Consider the following 20,253-nt stretch of genomic DNA (forward strand, 5'->3'; position numbering starts at 1 on the left):
AAACTCTGGATGCTGTTGGGGATGCTTGTGCAGGAGAGAAGTTGAAAGAAAATAACATTGCTTAACTTGCTCTGCTCTTTTGCACTGAGGAAACTGTTTTGCTTTTTTTTTTCCCCCTTGTGTTTTCTCTGCTGTAGCTGCTTTAGAACTTTAGTTATTCTCTGATCTGCTGTGTCTGAGGTTGTCTTCTAACTTTTGTGGCTTGTGTAAGCACAAAAGGCTAAAGGGGGGGAGCTCTGTTGCATTTTCATCTTCCTTTTATTTACGATTCTGCCCTCCACTTGTGCTTCTTTGCATTTATGTCTCACAGACAGTTTTGTTTCATCTCTTGCTTTCTCTGTTGTCTTCTCTTTTTTGTGTGTTTGCTACAGCAAGCCCTGGACTCCAACCTGAGCAATTTGATCAAGAGGAACAACGAGTTGGAGTCTCTTATGGGGAAACTGATCCAGACTTGTCAACATGTCGAGGTGAGTCCCGGAGGCCCTGTGGGGTTACCGCTGACAAATACTGTGTGTGACAATAAATTTAATCTTACTGTAGCGTTTGCACTGTTGATCTGTGACAGTGAATGCATCCTTTTTAGTATTTTATGATTTAAGACGTATACGACTTGAGAACCTGATAACTTAGCATATAGCAAAAGCTAGCAACATGCATTTTAATGACCAATTAATCTGAATTTTAAAGATTTATCATGCCTAAATGCAAAGCGCTGTTTATTAGCTTCCCGCATTTGATGATTTTCTGCTTCATATGCGCCACCTTTAAAGAAATGCATGCAATTTCAGTTTAAAATTCACTTTATCAGTGCTGGAACTTGCATGAGCGAGCAGTGCTTACTAGATTAATTACACACACCTGGTTAAGTCTGATGTGTTTATTATTAGGTTAATAATAAAATGTGTCCATGTATTTGGCTCTACTGAAGGCAATTCTGCGCTAAGCCTGCCTGTTCCTGTTATGCTGGCCCACTAAGAAGCTTTAAATAAAGCTATGCCACAGGGTTAAAAGGCAGTGACATCTTAGTTTGGAAATAATGGAGAACAGCCTCTCTGATTTGGCAAGGCCTTTACAAAGTGCAGGGAAAGAGGATTGTGATTTATTGAAGGCGATTGAATTTTTGTATATTGTGAAGCTAAAGTGCTGCCTGCATATTTTGTGTGTTTTTTTTTTTTTTTTTTTTTTTGCTTGTGTTGCCATCATGCTAAGATGCTTTCTGCGAGCAAAGCTGCGGGGCAAATTTTGACGATGCACAAATTTTTAACCGTCCACTTTAAATCATCAACAAAAAAAAGAGACTTTTAAAATCGGAAATTAATAAATGATGAACATGCAAAGGGCAACAAAAAAAGGAAAACGCGTGACCTATTTTTTTCCCCCCAGTGCATTATCACAGTACAGTAGAAACCTGAAATAGCACTCAGAGAGTACAGTGACAACATGCTGTCTTAAGGTGTGAAAACACAAGAAGAAGATGGAAATTCGTTTAAAAAAAAAAAAAAAAAAAAATGAAGATCATGAGCCAGAAATACGCGCATATTAAACTCGGTAAATTAAGCTGTCTGACATGCACATGATGAATATGACAGGGCTGAAAAGGAAAGAAGGTCACACAGGAAAAAGCCTGGCTGGCTGTGCGCTTCACGGAGCTTTCCGAATATTTCACATCGGATTAAGCTTCCCTGAAGACGGCCGCCGAGATCCTCGGACTTGTTTGAGGCTACAGATGTTGCGTCGGTATAAAGTCAAAATTCCTTAACGAGCCATGTTTTAAACAAGAGTGCAAATTCACGTCCAGTTCTTCTGAGTCACCATCTGTGCTGCGGTTGGACTGGACCCACCATTTAATGCTCCGGCGCCACATTACGCCTGCATTCTTAGTCAGCTGCCATCATGTTTCGGTTGTTAGAATCCAAAACCAAATTATATTTGGAGCCCTCTCTCTGCTGCGTTTTGCATGTTGAAAAATAGGACACCATTACAGTGTCGGGAAGGCACATTCAAGTGTTATTTAGCAATCACAAATAGTCAAGGAGGGGTAATTTCAGGCAGTTAGTGGAATGCATTAAAATAAATGATTCCTTTCAACACAAACGAGCAAATACAAGGTGTAGGGTTTCAACTGGAGGAAACACATTTGGTTTTAAAGCAGAAGGGTCAATATATAATCGAGACACTTTTGAAGTCCATGGGACATATTTTGCAAACATTTTATCAGAAGTAAAATGAAATAATGCTTTTTATGTTCATTATGATCATGACTTTACAAATATTTAGAAGAATCTTTCTCTAAAAATGCCATGTGGTGTTTGGTTATAGGCGGTCATGTTGATTTTAGGCCTGAAAACAGCAAAAATGTCAACTATGATATCTGTCAAGTATGCTACAAAAAGTCCCACAATTATATACTGACCCAGAAGCTGATGTTTTAGTAAATGCAGACAAAGTTTAGCAAAGACAGTTTGGTTCATCTGCATTTGCAGATTGGAATCATCTGTGTGTCTATGTGTGTGTATTTCTGTGGTTAAGTGAATCACTTAATGTCCCTGTCAGGCTACAAATCTGTCATACTGATCATACGCTCCAGAGGGCTCTGCCCACAGTCATTAGAAGCTCCACATTTGTACATGGCACATCATGTACTCTGGTCACAGACTGTGTATGTGTGGGCGTTTGTGTGAGTTTGTGTTAGTACGGCAACACTGTCCGATTTGTTCCACTTTTTCTGTGTCAACCATTCACACAGGTTGACTATTAGAATGTTCCAGGGTGCAAAATGTATTTTGTACAGCTTGAAAATGTGTTTTCTCATTGAAATTCTGAAAGTGGAGCAAATACAACATGCGTGTGCAAGATGACTTGTGTGTGTCTGTGTGTGTGTCCGTGCAGCCCTGTGGGTGGTTGCTCCCCAGAGATGATGTCATTTATTCATACTGACTCCTTGAGATCTGCAGTCATGAAATGTCAGAGAAAGCAAATCAGAGCTTCAGTGTCTGCCAAGGAAGTCAAATCTTTTATTCCAGCTTTTTGTTGTTTATCAGTTGTTCTGAACATAAAAAAAAGTGCTGTAAAATAAGCAAACTCCACTGGACACTGAAAGAACCGACTTCCAAAAATACAGATAAACCTCAACATGGGCCTTCTTAGTAGATATTAAGAGAAAAAACACTCAAAAAACCCTATTGCTGTGCGATCTGTATACTAATTGGTGTACAAAACGCCACACAGAGATAACGTATATGCAAGCTTTCCACAAAGTAAACACTTCTAAATCTCAAGCTCCCCCGGAGCTGTCACAGTGATGTCAAAGAAACCAATTAGCACTGCTGAAAAGACAGATGCAGCAGCGTTGCTATAACGCAGAGCTAAGGCGTTCGGCTCAGCGTGTCTCACATAAGTACTGAGATGTAATCCAGGTGGCAAATTGTTTCTTTTGGCAACGCGATCGCAGAAAAATCACATAAAATGCTGTTTAGGAAGGGATGCTGAGGATATTGTGGAAGTCCTTTCCAGGCTTGTTTGGCTCTGTGCAGGCAAAACGAATGATTCCCCATGATGTCATTATTAAAACACCTGTCAACATAGATGTGTGCTTGTAAGAGAGAGTGCATGTTTGTATGAATAACTCATGTTGGCTTGGTTACATGCAGCAGACTTCCCTTTCATTGCTCCCACTGCTATCGCTTTGCCGCAGTCAGAAAACACTTTACAAGGTGCTGAAAGGGCTGTTAGGAAATGACCACAATGAGAAATTACATATTATGCTCGGGCCTGCACTCTTATAATTGGACTTGAACAACTTTTATAGCCTGCTTAGACTGCCGAGGTTCCAACTGCAAAGTGAATGAAATGCCTCGGAGAACGGGCTTCATGGCAGAACCACCTTGAATGTAATCAGCGGCATCAACGGCACTTTCTCCAAACACCTTCCAAGTCAATTAAATCATTTTTATGTAGCTTAACTGTCCTCAGTGGGATTTGAGCCAAACAGATGTTTGAAACCGCAGCCATATGAACTAAATACATCTTTTTTTTCTTTAATGCGGCAAAGTTGAAACAGGACAAGGCTTTACTAAGAAACAAAGGGCGGGCGACAAAAGATCGTCTTTTTGGGTAGAATCACAATCTGAATCACAAATTTCCCCAGAGATTTAGTGGAACTGCATTTAAACTCAAAGCTGCTCACAAATCTGACTTTTTATGAAAGTTCTGACTGAAAGTAGTGATTCATATCTCTGTCATTTTGACACATATTGAGTTTCCACCTCTTAAGACCAGCCGGGTGATTAGTATTGACTGCTACAGAGCTCCTATCAGGGATCACAGAGTCACCAGCTTCTTTACTTAAGAGAAGGAAAGCATGAAACATTAACATGACTCCAGATGGTTGTTTGCTATGCAGACACAAAGTGGTGGTTTCTGAAATGAAAACACCCAGAAAGGGAACAATACAATTGCCTCCTCTTCGATGGATAAACATAAGTCTGACAATGCACTGCCAGATGTTACTAAATTACTGTTTTCAAATGTGCAGCCCCAACTAACCTCACATATAGCACAAAATATGTTTTCATGCATCAAGCTAAATTAGATATCAAATTGATCAGAGTAAAAACAAATTAAGAGGAGCCCCATTTACCACAAAACTAGCTTAAATATAGCAAAGAAAACTTACACTGTCTCTGACTTCAAGACAAAGACAAAAGTGTGGAAGAAATGAGTCAAAAGTCAACAAAGCACCAGAGACAGAGCTCACTCAAATGGTAAACTGAGATCATTAATGATGCACAACTGTCAGACCGCCCACCCTTAATTGGAACTCCACAATGTGAAAATGACTCCACACATAGTCACTGATGCCACACAGACAATCTCCTTGTTCCCATAGTACATAGTGTCTCTTATGTTTTGGTGATATACCCAACTGTTATACAGTCTGTGCAAAAATAAAGTTGCTGTGCTCAAATAAGACATAAGGCATTCTCATCACACCAGTTGAGAAAACACTACAAAACACTACATGTTTGATGTTATATGGGCTAAATATGGGCAAATATATTCACAGACAAACAATATTATATCCTACATAGTGAGGTTACTTATGTTTTTCCAACTGTCCCATTCGGAAATTTTCAGTCCATTAAATGTCGCTACATGATCATGATCATGCCCATAAATGTTGCAGAAAGGTGTCCTCTTTCTCATACTCGTATCATCCATTGTCATCTCTGATAAACAGAGAGTAGGTTAATCCAGATTGTGTTGATGACCTGTGGCAGTCATACGAATAAATACATTCAATATCTCACGTAGTAATCGCCCTGGAAACCTACAAAAATGGAGCTTTGCGACGTGTGGTTTACAAAATAAAAGGATGTATTTGAATCCAAACCCTGAATTTTTCCGTAAACCTAACCAAGTAGTTGTGGCGCCTAAATGTATTGAAACAGCGACTGAAAAAGCAAGTAAATGTGTAACCGAAGTTACAAATGACAATTCTAATTTGGTCATCAGTGAGAAATGGGTAAAAAGCCAAATGCTCCATCTCCATTTTATCTGGCCAAAATGGCTGCCATGTGAATGAAACTATTCCTTGTATACCCAGTCTCTATTTCTTATAAAGATTCCCAGCAAATTCTACTCATCCACCACTGTAGGGTCTCAGAATGCTGGCTTTCCCATCGATCGGACTACAGAGACTTAGGGGCCTCTTTTAGGGCAGGCCAAACCTTTGTGCCACCTCAAGAGGGGCCACTTTCAGGGAAGCCAAAAGTACCTACTCCAGGGTAGGTACTTCTGAGCAGCTCTGAAAAGCTGCTGTACAGAGCTCCACACTGATTGGTTGAACTCCAAAAGGACAACAATAAGCGCCATTTTTCTACCCTTTCGATGTCCTCGTCGAGTTTTCTCCTCTCCAGCATCGCCATCAACAACATAAAACTCACCATGTAGGCTGATATAGCAACTCTCTGTTGTTCTGATTTCCAAGTGCTCTAGATTCCAGTGACTACTATTTGTCATTGTCTTGCCGCATATGTAGTTAACATCATGGTCAAAGCTGTCGGATCCTACCCTGCAATTTAAACCGAAAAGCTAAAAGGGCCAATTATGGGTTCGTTCCCCAAGTTCCTGCAATGGAAAGCTGCCTTATGACTAGCAACCCGGTTGTACAGTCGAAAGAACATGAACTTTTGTGGAATCTACATTTTGCAATCACTCTATCTGAATATAGTGCACTATATAGTAAATAAGGAGTGACTTCACCACCATTGTGTCTGGCTCTTCACCATATTGCTGAGTCATATCTGGTCTCTTACAGCCACGCTGCTTGCTGCTTATTTTACTTGTCACTCATCACTCAAGCCAGCAGGAGGCAAAATAAGCCACATCATCCTCAAGTGTTTGCTTCCAGAGAGGACGGCCAGCTGATGGATGAAAATAGCATCTTGTCCATCGGTCGACGTGTCGCCGATCCACTAAATGTGTCTCATTCTACACCCCTCCCACCCTTCATCAATCTCTTTGTTTATGTGTGTGAATTGGTTTTCAGGTGAACGCGTCCCGTCAGGAGGGAAAGCTCTTGGAGGAGTGCGATGTCCTGATTGACATCATTCAGCAGAGGAGGCAGATCATTGGCAGCAAGATCAAAGAGGGGAAGGTGAGTTGAACACGGAGGGGCAAGGAGTGCGGTGGTAGATAGCATTTATTTTCCTCTGCTATTTTTATACCCATCTTTCACTACATATTCTCTCACCTCATGCTACATCTGAGATACTGATTTTTGTATTTTGTAAGTGAATAAACCCAGATTTGTTGCTTATTTTAAAGCTACTAATACACCTTCTTGCCATATTGTTCTTCCAAGATTTGCCATAATCCATGAGTCAACTATTCTGTATTCCGCCAAGACAAATGAACTCCCTCCTTCATTCAGTATATCAATGACCACTATTCACAGTCCAAAGCCTCATTTCGCCAGAGTTGATTGACTGTTAAGACCATCGCCTTCATTAATCACTTTTTAAACACACCGGCATCGCTTTAAGATACCATCAGACCTCATTTTCGGCCCGACGCAACACTTCATCACAGCCACTTGACCTCATCTGCCAACAGACGGCAAGCTGTTCGTTTGCTTGAAGTGCAAAACCTTCATCACATTCCGAACAGACGGGAAAAACAGTCCGAGTGTCCAAGAGCAGATCCCAGAGCATATGGGAGGGCATGTTTACTTATACTCTAAACCCCCGGATGATTTTTTAAGCTGCGTCTAATGAGACTTGGAAAGCACCAGGGATTGTTTTTCACCATGTACTGTTGGCTTTCAGTTAGTGGGACTGCATCAGAGAAGATACATTTAGTTTGAGGCCAACAGACTTCTACAAATTGCTTTTTTGTGACAGTGCTAGATTATGATCAATAACTCTGAGTGCTTTCTCCTGAGGCAGACTTTCTTTCCTTAGTGAGTCTTATGTTCCTGTTTGTTTGGACATGTCGATGACTTTGCATATTTCAATGGATTTAAATGGAGATTACACAGTTTCAGGTTCTTTTCAAGCCAAAGTGCTGATGAAATGTCCTTTGACCTCAATCCCACCACTGACCTCAATCTGTCTCTTAAAATCTTCGCTCATAGGGATGGAGAACGAAACTGACAGACAAACATTGGGAAATGAAATGCCAGATTTGCGGGCAATAGTTAAAAAAAAATCCTGAAGCTTAACTCATGCAGTTGTCAAGCAGTTGGTCTGTCCTTCAAGCGACTGATTCATTTGCCTTTATAGTTTTTAAAGGCTTAAAAGTAAAACCTTGTACAGACAAGAAGGGACGTCAAATAGAATCAGTTTAGAGTTTCTGAAAATTTAGCAAAGGCAGACAGATGCATTCATGCCCTTTTCTATAATTTAACTTCTCTGATGTTTAACCCAATTAAGGAAACATGAAGAAATGGATGACTGCCTGCATTAGTAAAATCTGGGTTTGACCTTTTTGTGTATGAGAGGCTTCACAACGCCAACATCCATCTTCTTGTACCCATCGATGTTTTGGGCCATTTGATGTTCTCATCCTTAATAATGTGCAACACATTTTTCCTGGATGAGGACATTTCCTTGTCTTTTTGGTTTAAATGTTTGATCCACCCCAAAACAGAACTTCCCTGAGACGTCTCTTTGCCGTTGTTTCCAGACGCAGCGGCTTCGGAAGCTCGCCCAGCAGATCTCCAACTGCAAGCAGTGCATAGAGAGGTCGTCGGCTCTTATCACGCAGGCCGATCAGACGTTGAAGGAAACCGATCACGCTCGCTTCCTGCAGACGGCCAAGAGCATCAACGAGAGGTCAGACAGCCCACACACTGACCACGCATCCCAGAATTACTGCGCTTATTAACACACAAAGGCCTAGCTGAAGGGAGAGGTTAAAGAGCACGCACACACACACGCTGAGAAACACTTTGAAAACTTTGTGTACTTAACTTAGCCGACAGCCAAGACGAGCGGAGAGGGATTTCATCTCTTATTTAGCCTAATCTTATTGCAGCCCCTGCTTAAGCTCTCTGACTAATTGATTTGGCAATTGAGAACAAAACCTGGTGTCCAATATGCGCATCCTCAGGAGAAACAAAGACAGCGATATAAAAAGAAATCATTATCCTTTAGTCCTTCAAACAAAAGTAGTGTTTCAATCAGAATCTAATCTGCATAGCTTCAGTAATTAGGCTGATTTACTTTTGAGTATTTTCCTCTAATTTGAGGACTTAATACTGCATATCTGTGTCTCTACAATGATAACATTTATGATGCAGACTATTTAAAGGGGTCCGCCATCAAAATATTCAATACACCAACATGTATAATTGCAAAAATAAAAGTTGTTTGTGTTCATTTGAACTGGTCATGCAAAGATGTGGATGAAAATGAGCTTGATTTCTGCTGATAATGATGCAGGGTTTCCATGGCAACCGCATCAACCCAAGTGCTGATCCCTGAGATACACTTAACCGACACGTTCGACACCTTTGCCCTGGACTTCACCAGAGAGAAGAAGTTGCTGGAGAATCTGGATTACCTGACTGGTAAACATTTCCTTCTTTCTTTTTAAAAAACTCCTAAAAAGTCATCGCTATGTATCAAAGTTACATATGTAGAAGGGAATAGTGGTTAATTTGTGTATGGTTACTAATCAGTGACAGAAGGTAAGACAAAAAGAACAAAGAGTATTTGAATCAAGGAGTCTGGCAAACAGTTTCAAATAGCAAAGGTGTGACAACAAAAGGTCGGACGAACAGTAACAAATAACAAAAGATAAAATAATTGTGGATAACCATGAGAAATGGAATGAAGGAGTGACACTAGAAGGCATCTGTAGCAAAAGGTGTGCTATTTTCTTCATCAGCTACTTAGGTTTGTGTCATAAGAAATCCTGAAAGTCTGATGCAGTGTTTTTGAGACAGTTATCAGGACACTTTCCACGTGGAAATGCGATTGTTTTGCTTAATGCATGCTTTATAGTCTGTATAACAACGCCATATGGACATTTGTTTAAAAATATTTTTAAAAACTCATGTTAAAATTCATTTAAATCATACATTTGTGGGAAAAACATGATGTGAAAAACTGCTATGACTCTTACGACCTTCATCAAAACTATGAATGAATACATATGGAATTATATAGTAAAGAAAAAAGTGTGAAAGAAATCAAAACATGTTTCTTCAAAATAGCCACCTTTTGCTTTGATTACTGCTTTGATTTCACATGTTGACAAAGGAGTATCTTCAGACTGGAGACTCGTTCCTCATAAAGACTTGAGTTCTCTAGTTTTGATGGCATTTATGTAACACACACGTGCTAAGCTGCAGGCAATAGTCACCTTTAATCTGAGAATATATACGCATTTTGTTCTTTCAGGTCAGAGACCAGCTGTCCCTCTTTGCTCTATCTAGCCTTTTGATTTTTTCGATTCTCTCCGACTGTGAAAACCAAACATTGCTTTTAATTAAGACTCCATTCCTGCTTTAAATTTGGATTAAAAGAAAAGTCTTTTGAAGTCTCTGCTGTGTCTTCAAGCACTGTGTTTGAAGAAACGGAATCCAGCCTAATAACTCCAAAATGAATTTTCGACATTAATTACCGATGTCCCATTTTGCATCAGAAATGTCACTGTATGAATTATGAGCACGCTAAGGACAAAAAACAAGGCATCGTGCGTGGCGGTTTCAAAGGTCTGTGAAAATGGCTGGCTCGTATATATTCTCTGCGATGCATGAGGGCTTCGCTGGAGGCCTTTTCACTAAGTGAATCACTCCACTATGTGCAGCCACTCATGACAGAAGGCTCGGGAGAGGGAGAGAGTGACAGACGCAGAAAGAGATAGGAAGTGGCTTTACAATCAATTTAAGCTGTGCCTTTGTATCTTTGTTTCTTTACCTTGGCCCATTCTGTTTCTACTGGAGGCTTCATGGATTGAATACAAAAGGGATTCTTTCTCTGTAGATACAAAAACAGTTATAACATAATAAAGTTTTCCCAGGAATCAATACGTGAGCCCATCTAGCGTCACCGGTTATGCGACAACTCCCAGTTGTTTCTGCTAAAAGGATTGTTAAACTTACTCATCCTGCTGTGTTAATGTGCTCTGCTTTATATCTGAATATTTCATTGTTTTTCCTCCGCACTGATTTTAATGCTCAACCTACCACTCTGCCGGAAAGAGCATCTTCAATCCTGCATGTAATGAAGCCTGCAAATTCATAAATTGAACCAAATGAACACGTATGAGGTTAATTAGGGCTACTGCTACAACCGACAACGTCTGAGTGTGTCATCACTTTGGAATATCGCTAATGCAATTTGCAACTTTATCCAAACAGACGACAGCATTAAGGCCTGGATATGATGCTGGTTTTCTTTACTCTTTGCAGCTCCGAGTGCTCCGTGCATAAGGGAAGAGCTGTGCACGGCTTCCTACGACACCATCACTGTCCATTGGACGTCTGATGATGAGTTCACGGTGGTGTCCTATGAGCTCCAGTACGCCATCTTCACGGGACAGTCCAACATTGCCAGTAAGTATCTATCCGCTCACTATGTAGAGGGTTGCAGGACAGTAAGTATCTGTGGATGATAGCTATAGCAGCAGCTTATATAAGCTATTAATGTACTTTAAGACCCTTAGCATCTAATTAATGCAATTCACTGCAGAAAACTGCTTCTTGAAGTCATAAGTTCATTCAACGCAAACATGATCACTGAGTAGTATATGTAAACATATACAACCTCTTAGAAACAAGAGGTGAAGAGATGCCACTTGAAGAGATAATGACTCTCAGGAAAGTTTTTGTACCCCAGTGATGGTTGTTTGCAAAAAGGAATTGCTCAAAGCTAGTTTTGCCTTTCTTTGGTGTCAATCCACCCGCCAAAATAAACAAATACAGGCTAAAAACAGGGCAGGTTGCAGCATACAACATTATACTGCCTCCAAAAATCACCCTATAATTTACTACAAAATAAAAGTATGATAAAAGATCAAAGTGGTGACCTTAAACTTTGATATGATATTATATCTACTTTATTTTGACATGTTTATCCAAAGAAACAACACAACAGGACATCGGCTCCAACAAAGAGGCTCCAGAGGGTTTTAAAATGTCTCGTTCAGACCACAGGAAGCAAAATTTTAAATTAGCGAAACGCTTTTTTCTTTTTAACCAATTGCAGACTATTTACAGATTTGAGAATGCACCACTGGTGGCCACTAGCTCCCCTAAGCAGCTGTGAGCTGAAGTGCTTTTCTAAAAGCGGAGATAGCATTGAAGTGGAACCTCCCGAAGTGAAGCCTCTGGCCTTTCTGCTACTATCACCCTCAGATGTTGTCACACATCAAATCACTGCAGCTTGTGAAGGATGAAAGGGGGGGAATATGATTTGAAAACAGAGAATCCGCAACAAGATTCAGTGGATATCCACAGTTCTATACATGCTACAGGTTTAAGTGGCACTAAAGGAGCGAAACGTCGTATCAAGGCGAGATGACAGCTGGAAAATGAATCAGCATCCCAGACGCGCAGTTAGTGACACAATGTCTTGTCGAACAACAGCAGACACGCAGATACGCACACGAATACACACAAGACCCAGAAAATCATGAGCACACTCAAGCGAGCAACAACTACAAGGAAGAAAATGGGGTCAGGGCATCTGAAGACGAGCTCTCCTGCTCCCTTTCAGTCTAACTACCTTTTCTCTGTCATTCATCTGTTCTTTTTCAGTCTTTTTTCTTCTTCTAAGATTCAAATAGAATTACCTCACAGCGAAACAATCACTGCCATCCTGCCCTTTCTGCTTCATTTCAGCTCCTTTTTCCTTCAATTCCACACCTCCGCGTTTCATTTGTTCTCCTCCCATCTTCCCAAGGTTACACCTTTGTCCTTGCCTTCTCATTTCTTTATGGTTTAAAGCATATTTAGAAGTGGCAGCTATTAAACTAATGTGACACTTCATTTCCCTGTTGCTTTCAAATCCCCGTCTCCTTCTGTTCAACAAGACGCTGTGATTTTTCTCTCCTCCTGTTATCACATCCGGTAATGTCAGAGGTGTTGCTGTTGGCATCTAAGTCACGTGTGAGAGAATTCCCTCCGGAGCGTTTCGGATGAATCACTATGCAAGAAGTGGAAGTCCTGCAATACTAATGCAATAAAACATTAAAAAAAAAAAACAGCATCCTTAACTGCAATGCATAATTGTTTAGTACAGCCCTGGGAATTAGATTTCCTGTCGCAACTGTTCGACAAGATCAGAGTGGAAGTCACACTCTCTTTCATATCTGCCATTGGTGTTTGATATACACGGAACTGCAAGATTCTTTATAATTTTAATTAATGTTCTCACCTGAAGCCTTATAGCATATTCCAGTAGGAATAATGACTTTAATAGTTGGATTTTAGCAATTACCTGCATAGTTTCATGCTCTAATTATAATGTCCCCATTTTTCTTATGGCCTCTTTTGGTCTTAGTTAGTTTGAACCAAACTGATTGTATATTTTGTGGATTCTAGGATTTTCTTGGGTTACCTTAAGTCATAGTTCTTGAAGATTTTCATCAACTCAAACCCTGTTTTTTCTGTTCTCATAAAGGATTCAAATTGTATACACAAACATGAATCACATGATTCTAATTAAGAACTTTTATGAGATATATTTCATAGAAATACCCAAATATTTCCATGTCATGATAATTTCTAATATGTTAAATAACTTTAGAGAGTCATATTCTGGGTCAGAAATTATTTTTGACCAGATATTGATAGATGTATATGGTATTAGCATAGCTAGTGGATGACATTTTTGACTGTACACGACCGCTAGCCGATGTTTTCTTTTTGTTTTTCACCAAGGTGGCGGTTTTTCGCTGTTGTGTGGTGGACGTTACACATGTTAAGTGGGACTATAAGATTATAAAGTGAATCCAGGGTGCTTATTCACTTGCTTTCACTTCTGGGTGGCCAACAGCAGCACAGCGGGCCTTTTTGAATGAGTTCCTCAGGAAAACGAGGACACCACATGGAGGGAAAATGTACACTTTCATACCTACACACACCTTAGGAGGTGAGCGGTGATGAAGTGCCATAAAATGACTGCCGAAGCCACGCAGCAGGGCGAGCGTAGTGCTGCTACGAAGCCAATGAGGTGTGACTAGTTCCTCTTGTGCCTTTTCACGGCCTCTCACCTGTGTTTCACACACTCAGTTATTTAGTCCACCATCCATTCACATCGCTGCACATCACTCCTCTCTAGTTAACTCTGAAGTAAATGTGTTTTCTTTTGTTTAGGTGCTGAAATTGCATTTAATTCCACAGTTTCTTCCTTCCAGACTTTGTCCTTTAAATAAAGTTGACATTTAAATGCCTTTAAACTGCTGAGCAACTGAAAATTTACACTAGATACCATCTCCTTGAATTAACTGACTGTACATTGAATCTTTCCTCCTCCTTCTCTTGTGTGCATCTTTCCTCTTATCTCCTCCTCCCACTCTCTCCTCCCAGGTCTGTGCAACTCGTTGGAAAGTTGGATGATTGTACCCAACATCAAGCAGAACCACTACACGGTGCACGGTCTGCAGAGCGGCACCAAGTATATCTTTGTTGTCAAGGCCATTAACCAAGCGGGAAGCAGGAGCAGCGAACCAGGGACTCTGAAGACCAACAGTAAGGAAACACAAACTGAAACAGAACTGATGTTTTTCTTTCGTCTGCGAAAATAAAATTTAATGAACTGAAAATGAATCCGTTCTGTGAGGAATGTTGGCTATTATAGAACTGTATGCACTCCCGCTTCGAAATTCATTAATTCCCTTCCATTTTTTTTTTTTCACAACCAGGCCAACCGTTCAAGCTTGACCCCAAATCTGCTCACAAGAAGCTCAAGGTGTCCCACGATAACCTGACAGTGGAACGGGATGAAACCACGTCCAAGAAAGGCCACAGCCAGGAGAGGTTCACCAGCCAGAGCAGCTATGGCGTGGTGGGAAACGTCTATATCGACAGCGGGCGTCACTACTGGGAGGCTCTGATTGGAGGGAGCACATGGTGAGTTGACTCTAGGGGTGTCAATATGTAATTGAGGGACTTTTGAAGTCCATAGGATATGTCTTGCATACATTTTTATTAACCCTTTGATGCATAACATGGGTCAAAAGTGACCCAAAGCCAATGGAAAATCAAAAAAGCAAAAAAAACCCTGTTTTTTGTAATGTTCTACTGTTCATTATGATCATGTCTTTTCAAATGTCAAAATGATTTTTTACGGAAGCAATAATTTATGAATAAAAAATGACTAAATGTCACTAAAATATCAACTAAATAACTGTCCGAATTTAATAACAACCACCAAGTGTGGATTTATGGTATGTGAACAGGTTTACTACAGTATCTTTATAAATAACTTTCAGTTTCAATTTTACTCGATTGTATCTATAATATTTAGAAGAATCTTTGTATAAAAATGCCACGTGGTGTTTGGTTATAGGCAGCCATGTTGATTTTAGGCCTGAAAACAGCAAAAATGTCAACTATGATACAAAAAGTCCTGCAATTATATATTGACTCTAGGGATCTTTTTGAGCACAGGTTCAAGGTTTTCGGTGTGAAATCGACTCTTTCTCCCTTCTCTAGGTACGCTGTGGGTATCGCCTACAAATCAGCCCCTAAACACGAGTGGATCGGCAAGAACTCGGCCTCTTGGGTGCTCTGCCGCTGCAACAACTCCTGGGTGGTTCGCCACAACAGCAAGGAGATGGCCATCGAGCCGTCGCCCCACCTGCGACGCGTCGGCGTCCTGTTGGACTACGACGCCGGCTACCTGACCTTCTACGACGCCGTGGGCTCCCAGCATCTTCACACGTTCCACGTCTCCTTCGTCCAGCCCGTGTGTCCGGTGTTCAATGTCTGGAACAAGTGTCTGACCATTCTCACCGGTCTACCCATCCCCGATCATTTAGAGGGACTGGAGCCCAACAACTGAACGCTACAGACAGGCGAGAATAGCCGAGCATTATATTAAAGCTGCACCGGGCGAGAGTTGTGAAAATGCTCATCTCTGGAAAGAGAACAGAGGAGTGATCCGCCATCTTTAATTCATACTGATTTGCTCTATTTACTCAAATTAAATTCGGTTCATGTGCGCTTTTGCACCCACAGGCGATGACAAAACAGTGAAATATAAACTGTCTCCTCTCATTCTGACCTAAAATAAGCTGGACTCACCACTGCTCTTCTTTCCTCACTTGTTTTTTCTGTACATGCCATAGCAAACAGGCGAGTATCCCAGTGAATCACTTCTGTGAGCATTGATGCAAAGTTACCTAGTGCAGCTTTAATGTGCAAAAAAAAAAAAAAAAAAGCTAGGGGTGTTCTTTTGTCATTTCATTATGATTTCTAAATGCAAATATGATGTGTTAGACTCTAATGAGTTAGTGGAAACCCCGTCTAGATGGTTGATTATAAACTGGAGTCAGTCCTGGAAAGTGTTCTGGACATCCCTACTCTAAGGCACTTTGGTCGACAACTAGGAAACAAGCCACGAATCAATTTAGAATTTTCCTTATTTTGTCAGATATAGCACTTTGAAAATCTCCGAACACACTGCATACAAAATCAATCGATTGCTGGAAAGAGCAGAATAACAGATGTATATTTTGTAAAGTCTTCATTAAAAAAGGAACCAAAGTAGCCATTGCTGTCTGTTCAAGACGCTCTACAATAACAAATTATTTTTAAGACGTGACAGAGAGAAAAGCTAGTATTAAACACAGGATTCCCTTAAATGTAGACCTTGTTTTTGCACATACTTTATTCATGGTTTTGCAGCCTAAATTAATTTCAGTGCAATTAACATGCATTCATATTGGGAAAGTGTCGTGTTCTTTTTGACTTATTGTGCTTTTTTCCCCCCCAAGTCCTGTCATGATGATTTCATGTGCTACATAATTTGTGTTACAGTCGTAGCCAGAGGTTGTAACTGAAGATAAAAACGCACATTTGGGTGTCATTTTTACTCTCACTTTTCTGCAACATATGGACGTACAGTGAGACACATCTGCGCCGCCGTACCACTACACCACAGTCATTTGTTTGCTTTTAATTAAGACGGAAATGTTCCATTTTTACATGCTTTTTTAACACTTTGGTCCTATTTCATTGAGTTGAGTTGCTCTATGAAATCACACTTCACTTTATTAAAGCCCATGCACACATGGGGGCTGTTTTCAGACTTGTTGCACAATGATGATGTCAGTGGAACGCACTTCATTTTTAATGGCTAAATCTTTATTTGGATTTCCCTTAGTTTTTCCAACTTAAATGAGATTTAGCCAATGATTCTGAAAGGATAAATGTCTCTCCAAAAGGGATACAGTCAAGTTAAAGCATTTAGATTTGTTCTATATGTAATAATAATTAACAAAAATAGTGCTCCTCAATGTAAATATAGAGATCTGGTTGTTTTTCAATGAGATTTGGTTCGATATCCAGTACACTTGTTTTTTTTCTTTTTCTTTTTTTTTTAATTCTGTGGTTTCTTGGCAATACATCAAACCGTGTGTTTCGTTGTATCTGATATATAGTGCTTAATTTAATGTTTCCATTTATGACCATGGTGTTATATGTTCTGTCTCTGTGGACATTTTTATGGGGAAAAAAGAAAAAAAAAAACAGGATTCTTGCATCACCATTGTCTGAGATAAGTCTATGAGAAAGTGAAAAATAAACAGTGTTCCTTTTCACATTAAAGCCTGATCTTCCTTTCTCCGGTGTAAGTAATATCGCAGCGCATGTGAGAATGTCAAGAGCCGATCTTATAAAGTACAGGTGGAAGAAGGGGGTGGAAATGCCAGGGGCCGTGAAAAGAAAGATCTCATTTTGTGAAAATTCAAGAGCTCCCGAATTCAGTAAGTTTGCCATTTTGGTTGGAGTAAAAGTTACCGGTGCCCTTCAAGAAGGTGCTGCGCTTGTTGCCGTAAGCAACAAGGAGTTGTTTATAAAGAATAGTTTTACAGCAACAATAGACTCCACTGCCACTTCACACTATGGCAGGGGTGTCAAACATGCGGCCCGCGGGCCAAAACCGGCCCTCCAGGGGTCCAATCCGGCCCTCAAAGTGTAAATATTACAGAGAAGACATTAACTGCAATTTGTAAATTGTAAAACGATAAATTTAAAATAATTTTTCGACCATGACCAGTTGCTTTGATCGTAAAGTAAAATACTAGATTGCTCATTGTTCTTTTGTCATTTTGTGTCTCATTTTTGTAATATTTTGTCCTGTTTTTGTTGGGTTTTTTTTGGCTGACTTCGTCGCTTGTCTCATGTTTTTGTTGTTTTGTTTCTCGTTTGTCATTATGCATTTCCTTTATTGCCTTATTGGTTGTTTTTTGTCTCGTCAATTTGTGTCTATTTGTTTTGTGTCGTTTGTCCGTTTTTTCATTTTGTGTCTCATTTTTGTAATATTTTGTCTTGTTTTTGTTGTTTTTTGTCTTGTATGACTTGTTGTTTGTCTCATGTTTTTGTCGTTTTGTTCCTTTTTTGTCATTTTTTGTCGCTTTGTAACTTTTTTCTAACTTTTTGGCACTTTTTTGCTTTGTTTTGTGTCGTTTGTTCTCATTTTTGTCATTCTGTGCCTAATTTTTGTAATAATCTGTCTTGTTTTTGTTGGTTTTTGTCTTTTTTTGGTCTGACTTTTGTTGTCTGTCTCATGTTTTTGTCGTTTTGTGTTTCCTTTTTGTCTTGCTTGTGCTTTGTTTCTTGTTTTTGTCATTTTGTGTTTCGCTTTTGGGTTGTTTTTTGTCTATTTCTTGTCTCGCTTGTGCTGTTTGTCCATTTTTTTTGCTGCTTTGTGTCTCATTTTTGTAATATTTTGTCATGTCTTTGTTGGGTTTTTTTGTTTTTTTGGCCGGCATTTGTTGTTTTGATCATATAGTAAAATACTATATCACTTACAGGCTGCACAAGGCATCCAAGAAACAGCTTTCCCATCATGAATCATCAGCGAAGTTTTGACCTCGACTTGCCAAGTTTACTCCAGTTTATGAATTTCCTCTGGAAGCGGAAGTCGTCGGGTTTATCTCGTGAACTTCCCGCGGACATCGGGGGGGTTCTTCCTGATTTTCTGGGAGCGATTGTTTTTGGACGCCGGGCCTCAGTGGGGTTTCATCACTGAGACAGCTATGCTGTAGCGTTAGCTGAGGCTTTTTGTTCAGTGGCGAGAGCGGGCAAAATGAGTTTACCGGTGAGCAAACAATAGAAAGGACACAAAGACAATTTATCTGCAAATAATGGAGGTGTGTGTCTGTAATTCAACCTGTAATACAAAAGATAGCACCTCTTACTGTTGCTGCTCTATGAAACACACAATACACTTTTAATATAAATGTGTTTATAATAACTTTAATTTAAATGTGTCAGCAAAGCCATCGGGGTTACTGACTGACTCTAATTAGCAGAACTGGTTTCATAATGTTACATATGTGACACAAATTGCACTCATTGCATACTGAATGTATGCAGTCATGAATCACGGCATGAGGCCATCTGTGCTTCTCTAAAAGGAGCAACCCGGGCATAAAGTGTGTCATTTCTCATTATGTGGACTTCCACAGAGGGAAATTATCTTCTGAAATTCTGCGTTTCATTGTGGTTGTTTTCTCTTTCTCATTGTTTTGTATCCCTTGGTGTTGTTTTGTTTATATATGTATATTTTTGCATTTTGTCCCTCTTCATGGTTGTTTTCTGTTTCTTTTTCACTGTCTTGTGTTTTTAGAATTGCTCCATGTGTCTTTGTGATCATTTTGTGTCCCTTTCCAGTCTTTTGTGTCTCCTGGTGTTGTTTTCTCACTCTCTGTGGTTGTTTTGTGTCTCTTTGTGATTGTTTTGTGTTTTTTGCGATCATTTTTTGTCTCATGGTGTCATTTTGTGACACTTTATACTTTTTTTTTTTTTTTTTTGCATTTTGTGTCTGTCATTTTTTTGCAATTGTTTCATGTGTCTTTGATCATATTGTGTCCCTTTGCAGTCTTTTCTGTCTCTTTGCGATTGTTTTTTTGTCTCCTGGTGTCATTTTGTGATGCTTTGCAGTTCTTTCTGACTCTTTGTGGTTGTTTTGTGTGTCTTTGCAATTGTTTTGTGTCAATTTTTGTTACTGGTTCCTGATTTTCTCTAGTCATCAGGTAATTGCATTCATGTTTGCAAAAATAAAATCTAATTTTGCAGGCCTAAATCCTGACCTTTTTCTTCCATCTCAATACAATCTGAGCCGAAGTCAGATGCTAAACGTGCTTCCTGACCCTCTTGCGGTCTCATACAAGACTTTGTGTGACATTTCAAGGAATCGATACAGTAACTTCATGCATCTTGGGGTTTTTTGGTTTTTTTTGCAGCTCGGCTGAAATTTACTGCAAAGGTTCAGGAGCAACTATTTTATTAACCTTTATCAGGGGACGGATTTGCTGAGCTTGTGTTGTTTTTCTACACAACCCGTGTATATTCACACAGGACAGCTAATGTGAATGTCCAGCAGCTTAAACAGCTCAAGCTATTTTTATTTATTTGTTTCCCCTCAAGGGCACCTTGAGTATACTTGAGCAAGAAGTAGAAACTGTTACTCAGTCAGTACTTCCCCGTGGGAATTTGAACCGATGACCCTCCTTCACAATACCACTTCACTTTCCTTTAGGCAAAAACTGTCCCACTTTTGTACATAGTAT

At 39.9% G+C, this 20,253-nt stretch overlaps 1 protein-coding gene across 4 annotated transcripts in view; it reads left to right on the plus strand.

The window, feature by feature from the left end:
• Window positions 1-17,284, plus strand: part of LOC111571707 (E3 ubiquitin-protein ligase Midline-1-like) — a 68,487-nt gene extending 51,203 nt beyond the window's left edge. For all 4 annotated transcript variants that reach the window (XM_055008515.1, XM_055008514.1, XM_023275005.3 and 1 more), the window contains 8 exons: window positions 372-467; window positions 6,551-6,658; window positions 8,188-8,336; window positions 8,946-9,073; window positions 10,922-11,065; window positions 14,042-14,203; window positions 14,377-14,584; window positions 15,170-17,284. In XM_055008515.1, coding sequence (XP_054864490.1) covers window positions 372-467; window positions 6,551-6,658; window positions 8,188-8,336; window positions 8,946-9,073; window positions 10,922-11,065; window positions 14,042-14,203; window positions 14,377-14,584; window positions 15,170-15,518 — 1,344 coding nt within the window. In that variant the 3' untranslated portion in view covers window positions 15,519-17,284. The remainder of the gene's footprint in view (window positions 1-371; window positions 468-6,550; window positions 6,659-8,187; window positions 8,337-8,945; window positions 9,074-10,921; window positions 11,066-14,041; window positions 14,204-14,376; window positions 14,585-15,169) is intronic.
• Window positions 17,285-20,253: the final 2,969 nt, after the last annotated feature.

The sequence above is a fragment of the Amphiprion ocellaris genome, chromosome 24, assembly GCF_022539595.1.
Source record: "Amphiprion ocellaris isolate individual 3 ecotype Okinawa chromosome 24, ASM2253959v1, whole genome shotgun sequence".
In the NCBI taxonomy this organism is placed as follows: Eukaryota; Metazoa; Chordata; class Actinopteri; family Pomacentridae; genus Amphiprion; species Amphiprion ocellaris.